We start from the raw sequence: 7,353 nt of genomic DNA on the forward strand, positions 1-7,353 counted from the left end.
TTTAAGCATAATGAACAATTATAAGTAAGGTATGTGCAATAAGAATGTGACACATCATCTTTGGACAGAAGTGAACATTTAAGCTTATGCACATATTAAGTTTTCAAAACACAAGTGCAACAAACATCGTTGGACAGAATAGAAGTAATTGTGTTTTTAGGCAAATGTCATGTGAATATTTAATAATTAAGTGTACTCACAAGTAAGTGAAGGTGCTTAATTAGACTCAAATAACAAGACATAACCCATCATCGTTGGACAGAAGGGAGACTCCTATTATTAAGTTTAAGCAAAAATTTTAATTTTAATTTTGTCAAACCTAATATTTTTTTTAAGAGTTTAACAAAATAAGTATTTTTTTTAAACATAATTACGGTATCATGAGATTTACCATATTTAATTCGATAAATAAAAGGAAACGCGTAAATATGTTACTCGTAAACCCGATAAGGTGAGTAGCGGAATATTAAGGATTTGATTTTAGATTTGGTCTTCAAAATTTTAATTAGATTGATATGTTTCCAAGTTTGACACGACTGCTATTTTCGAAAATAGTAATAATAATAATAATACCCGAAAATTAATAAGGCAAGAATATACTATCCTAAATAAGGAAAAACTTGGAGACTAAGATATCAATTTTTTTTTTTTTTAGGAAAACACAATCAAATCAAATCCATTTCTAATTAAGGGAATCAATTGTATTTCGAAAATTTGAATTAAGGAAAAATATTATTTTCAAAATTTCCTAATTAAGGGAATAATTAATTTCTGAAAATTCTTTATTCCTAATTTTCGAAAATTCATACGAACAAAAAATAATGATGATGAACATAGAATCAAAATTAATTTCATTCCAAATAAGGGAATACTCACGAAAATTATGAAGAACACATAACATTCATATTAAATTTTAATTTTCAAAATCTTAAAATAATTATGGATCTCGAAAAAATTAAAATTTATTTTATAATATCAAAGTGGATTTTCGAAAATAAGTGGTTCAATAATATACCAAAATAAAAACATCGAAAATCAATAGGTTGAATCAAAATCTTCGTTTTTTCCAAATTTAGGGAAAACGAAAGAAGAATCGATTAAGCAACATAAACGCTCTGATACCACATGTTGGATTAGGATTCCTCAATCATATAATGAAATGAGAATAATGATGATTAAATAATACCTGGTAGACCCGTGATCGTATGGTTGAGGGACGAAGACATGATCTTGATCGGGTTCCCCTTTAGGGTGTATCGCTTAGAATGGAATTATGTGAGTAGAGAGACAGAGAGATGAGAGGCTCGAAAATCCCTTTAGGGAATGAGTTTCGGCCGTGTGATGTTAGAATATGAGGGTGTCTCTTTAGTTGTCTGGTAATCTCTATTTATAATACACCCAAAGGGAAACCCTAATTATTTATGGTAATAGTAATTACGTCCATCAAGTAATTACCAATAATATAATAGGATAATTATGGTAATTGATCAATTAATAAGATAAATAATCATGAGGTGCCACATAATAAATTTTTATTATGTTTTTAATTGAGTGATTGAATGGTCACATGAGAAGTTAAAAACCTACAAGAAGGTGAATAAGTCATATTCTCATGGTGAGAAATTATGATGCCTTTAATGAAAATTAGAGACAACATGGTAGGGGTTAATTACCACCGAGCATTAAAGATTACTTAGTGAGGATTAATGTGAAATTTAGAGAGCCTTACATAATTTGGCCTATAAAAGGATGTACTTGAAATGCAATCAAGAAGAGATATGGATTTTGAAACAAAATTGAGTTTTCTCTTGGTGAGAACTTTATGGAGTTTTGAGTTATAAGAACCAAATTTGATTTTATTAAGGTAACTTGTGGCAATCAAACCATATAACGTATCACTCACCTTCTCATTTTTTTTGAGTGTCACATCAATATTCTTCCTCAAACTGAATATCAGAATGGTCCGTTCTACTTTCTCATCGATTGGTATCATTGCTTCGACTCTTGATATTTAATGAGATTTTTTTTACTTTCAATTTTTATTTTATTTTATTTTATTTTTTGCACTTATGGCCGGTACTAGTGTTAAAGTTACTCCTAAACTCAATGCATATCACAAATTGTTTGTTGATGATCTAAAAAACAACAATGCAAGTAACTCATCTAACACAATCTCCATAATGGTCAATGTAAAAGCATAACGTAAAACCTTAATTTTTTTTATAACTACATAACATACAAAACTAAAACAAGATCTTAAAATTACGTGATTCTAACAACATATATTAAAGGAATAGTATGCATACCTTTCTTTATAAGATATTACCCTTTAGTGCTCTAAAAATGAGATGAATGACTTTAGCCCATTCTTTCTATGAGAGATGGTTTTTCAATGCTCTAGGGATCCAATTAGATGAATGATAATTCAATGTTTCACTATCTTTAACTCACTATTCTACAATATCTCTTACTTGATGGATTTAGGGCAGAAAAAAACATTCGTACTTGTGAGGGAGAGAACATTTTTCAATGTTAATAGTTGATAATAGATATAAATCTTATTATTCTTCTAAGTCCATCAAATAACAATCATGACTAGGGAACTCCCGCTCCTTACCAGTCAAATACTATTTTATCATTCATTATTAATTTATTTACTCATTGACCCCTTTACTTAGTAAGTTGTGTGCCTCTTACTTGAGACACAAAGCCTTACAATCATCTGATTCACCATATTATGAAAACTAGTCAAGTGTTCAACAATTGAGGAATCATCTTTGTATTTCAAGTTTGGTAGCTTCCTAATCAGGAATGCCTTGTTCAAGGAGTTTCTAGACTAAAAAAACTTGCTTAATCTCTTCCATAAACGGTAAGCCACAAACTCATTAGGTATATGATGATAAACAAATTGATCTATCCATTTCCCTTATATCTATATGCTAGTTTAACATCTTATTCTTCAATAGAATCAAACAAGTATTTGCAAAATAAATAGTCTTCCATTAAGAATTTTCACATTGAATAATCGGTAGCATCCAATTTAATCATGGTTTCAACACTATCACCATCTCCCATCTTCATAGCACAAGACAAAGCTCCTAATAGGAGCTAATACCAATTTTTGGGACGATAAATAAAAAATAACAAGAGGAAGCAAAATTAATATCAATCCTTTCCTATATAAATAATAGAAAAAACAATGAATGCACCTGAGAGAGACCCAATATGAAGGAAAAACCCACATAATTTAGTCTAGGAAAAAGTTCACTAATAATTAATGGATACCACAAGTTCAAGTTCTCTTGGAACCTCCAAGAATTAACAAAAAAATATTATCCGCACTAACAAGGTGGATAACAACACAAAAAAACTCCAAAAGATATCTAATGAGACAACAGAGAGAACCATATACATATGATAATTGATATAAAACCTCTTCTCCAAACTAGCTTCTCATATATATATATATATGCACATGACACATTGGTTACTCTTGTTTTCTTTTTCACTATATCTCTTGATAGCTTCTTTTCTTTTCTCACCAGAGACACTCACAGTTTCTCCCTTTCTATCTCCCCATGAAAATCCTGATATAAAAGGATGTGTTCTTTAAGGTGCATAATGACCTGGTAGCTCATAAAGAAAAACACCTCTCTTCTTTTTTTCTTAATTAAGTCAATATAAGTCAATAAATTAGTGACCACCTGATAAATAAGTACTTTTCAAAAATGCTATCAAATACATCCTTAAACAAAACTAGTACCAACCTATTCGTCAAGCAATGCTTTTCTCTGATGTCACGAGTATTATAATAAATATTTTATTGTAACATTATGTATCTTACAATAACATATGATATAGTTACAGAGAAAAAAATGCTATTAAATCTATGTTATAAATTAAACAACTATTATAATCTACCCTGAAAATAAAGGATCCCGTGGAGAAAGACTAGTTACATTACAAGTCTTATTCATCCACTACACTTCTTTATTCACACTGCAGTAATAATGTTGCTAGCTAATGAGTACTGACCAACTACTGTTGGTTTCAACCAAACACTAAACACACTGCATTTTTATTCACAAATTTTAAAGGAGGAGAAACATAATACTAACATACAACATATTATGCATTGGTCTTTTAGAAGCCACAACTTCTAACCCATAGGCTCAAATCTTTGATAAGCATGCAGATGAAGGCCACCATCAATGTGGAGAGTGAGCATAGTCTTATAATTCACTGATTCATTTTGGACAGCCAGCTTGAATTTGTAGCTATGACAAAGAACAGCAGCAAAAGTTTTCATTTGCCTATATGCAAAATCTTTCCCCAGACAAATTCTTGGACCGGCCTGCATTGTGATAACAAGTTGAATTTCAAAGTTTTTCAATTACTCATAAAAGCAGTGCGTTTTTACTCAAATTCTTAGTCCATCACATTCTTCACATATTGTCACTTTTTTTATATTTTGCATTTGCTAACCTGAAAGGCTGTGAACTTGAAAGAACTCTTTGGTTGGAAAGTTCCTCTTTCATCAAGCCATCTCTCTGGTCGAAATTCCTCTGCATCTTCACCCCAGATGAATTCCATCCTACCCATGCCATATGACTGATATGCTATAGAATCACCTTTCCTAATGCTAAATCCATCAGGCAAAGTTTCATCTGATAAGCAAAGTTTGCCATCCTGTATCATCACATACAAAATCTTTAGATAGAATGGACTCCTGAGGCCGAAAAGATTTGTCTTCTTCTCTAAATTGTACAGTTCAGAACATAAAGTACAATAATAGTGTTCCATTTGGAGGATAATTTGTTAGAAAATCAACTTTTGAGATTGTGATAAAATACATTATAACAAATTACGAAACACTTTCACTTCTAAAGTGTTGATGCTCTTTAGAGGAGTGAAATTTCAACATAATTAACCTTTCTTTTAGTTTTTTAACATTGGATTTGTAATGCATACAGTGCACAAGTTCATTACCAATGGAACCGCAGGGTAAAGTCTGAGGGTTTCACTTAAAGCTGCATGCAAATAGTGCATTTTTTCCAGGGCCTCATCGGTTAGGCTATCTGCAAGTTCATCAATATTACAAGTGTTCTTCAACTTTGTTACTTCTCCAACTTCATGCATAACTTTTTCTTGGATATGAGGATGCTTGCATAGCATGTAAAAGAACCAGGAAAGGGTAGCAGCTGTTGTATCTCTTCCTGCAATCACGAAGCTGAGAATAATGTCTCTTAGGTACTTGGGATCTGTCTCATTCAATGCTAGAAACCTTGACACCATATCTGCTTTTTTCTCCTGTCAACAGATTTGCGTATCAAATGGATAGCAAAAGTTTAATATCTATGTCCAATCGGTGTAAAAATTTATGGTAAAATTCAACAAACTTACAATATATAACAATTTATGATTGTATGCCAGCATATAAAGCCTTTACATTGTGAATGCTTGTACTATTTACTCTGATATAACAAGAAGTGTGGGTAAAAATTTTACTCACAGGAAAATCATATTGTGACTTTTGTACTTGCTCTATCTTAATTCTGATTAGTTTGTAAACAAAATTATCCACCACTTTAATAAGGTTTCCAAGTACTGCCTCTGATCCAATGTTGAGAAAACGTTTGATCTTCCAGAAAACATCAACATACCGATACAACGTTATAGCACTTGCTTCATCAAAGGCATTGGAGAATTCAGTGCCTTCTTCGTATGTTCCGTATATGGTGTCCAAGTTTACACCGAGGATAATCTTAAAGACTGAGTCTAAGGTTGATTTCATAAACAGATCCTGTCAATAAACACCATGAGATTAATATTATAGATTCTTTATTTTCTTTATAATGGACTTAACCTCTTTGTATCAAGCATGTAACAAAATCTTACTTGGAAGTCAACTGGATTATTTGACATAGCTGTTTTTGAAACAACTCCTGCAAGTCTTACTGCATTGGATTTGAACACTTGAAGGCTAAAATCTCTCACTGCTTTGGTGCCAATTTCATAGCTCGAAACCTTTCTCTGATGTAGCCACTTCTCGCCATCCACTGTGAATATTCCATCGCCTAAAAGATCTGTCAATTTCTCATAGTGGTACCAGCCCTGTAACACCACACGAGAATAAGAATTTGAGGCTCCACTATGTCATCATGGTCACCTATTTCCGATCATTGAACTCAAACTTAAATTTCAAATTATGGTACCATGATTAAAATAAGCAAAATCTTCACAGAAAACATGTAAGAAACTCATGATGTTGTTTTATCTTGATTCTTGAGTTTCCAAAGAGATCAAAAGGTATATATATGTTTGCTACAGGGTTAAAATGAAATTTGAAGGCAGAAAGATTATCGATCATATTGTAAAATTATGTTTGAAGTTCATTCATGAAATTTTCATACTCCTGTACTTAACTGAACCTTACTAGCAAAAACTAGGCTCTAGAATATGAATTTATTTGTAGTAGATTTTGAAATCATGCATATTCAGATAATAAAAGAGTGTTTCTACCAGAAAAATCTTTGAGAATTAATTAGTACCTTCGCATAGTTTGCAAAGTTTGTTTTGAGGATATATTCAACATTGACAGGGTCCACTGTGTAAACCTCACTCCTGTGAAACCCAAGCAACCGGTAAGTCTTGTGTTTTCTGGCAAGACTAGTCATGTAATCGTGCATACTTCGGAAGTTGAACAACAGGTCTAACATAGTTCCCCCAACCACATGGTACCTTCCTTTCTTGTGTATGAAACTTCTGAATATGATGAACACTGTTAGAGCTATAGCTGCAAAGGCTGCAATTGCAGACATTGGATCACAATGAAGTTCCAAGAATCTCATAATGTGAAGATGTTAATTAGGCTACTAAGTTTGGTCAGAGAAGATGAAGAGAGAGATAGTTGACAAAAAGATTATTATATGATCAATTTGCATGTGGAAAGAAAGTGGTTATTTGTAGTATAGGATAATGGCCATGAAGGATTATTATATGATCAATTTGCATGTGAAAAGAAAATGGTTATATATAGTATAGGATAATGACCATGAAGGTAGAAAATGTCGGTGTTGTTGCATCCTCACATATAATAAAGGTTAAATTACTAAATTTGTTTCTAAATTTCAAGTAGGTATAGGTATAGGTTCTCAAAGAGTGGTTTGATTTTTCTAAATTAGGTTTACGTAATTGTTTCTACAGCAATCATTTTAGGTAATAGTAATGGTTTTGATGTGAAGATATTTATTAGTCTGCATCAAGAATAAATACGTAACCTAATTATTAGTTATCTCAATTATTTTTTAATAAAAAAAATTAAAGATTAAAGATAGGCGTGATACATGATAT

The 7,353-nt window shown here is 31.6% G+C and overlaps 1 protein-coding gene across 1 annotated transcript; it reads right to left on the reverse strand.

Moving 5' to 3' along the window:
* Nucleotides 1-3,785: 3,785 nt before the first annotated feature.
* Nucleotides 3,786-7,125, reverse strand: LOC137837715 (cytochrome P450 704C1-like). The gene is made up of 6 exons (XM_068646816.1): nt 6,552-7,125; nt 5,899-6,114; nt 5,513-5,803; nt 4,990-5,310; nt 4,486-4,689; nt 3,786-4,354 (listed from the first exon to the last, which is right to left on the reverse strand). Exons 1-6 carry the CDS (start codon nt 6,849-6,851, stop codon nt 4,160-4,162), a joined length of 1,527 nt encoding a protein of 508 aa, XP_068502917.1. The 5' UTR covers nt 6,852-7,125; the 3' UTR covers nt 3,786-4,159.
* Nucleotides 7,126-7,353: the final 228 nt, after the last annotated feature.

Source organism: Phaseolus vulgaris, chromosome 4, assembly GCF_000499845.2.
Source record: "Phaseolus vulgaris cultivar G19833 chromosome 4, P. vulgaris v2.0, whole genome shotgun sequence".
Lineage (NCBI taxonomy): Eukaryota > Viridiplantae > Streptophyta > Magnoliopsida > Fabales > Fabaceae > Phaseolus > Phaseolus vulgaris.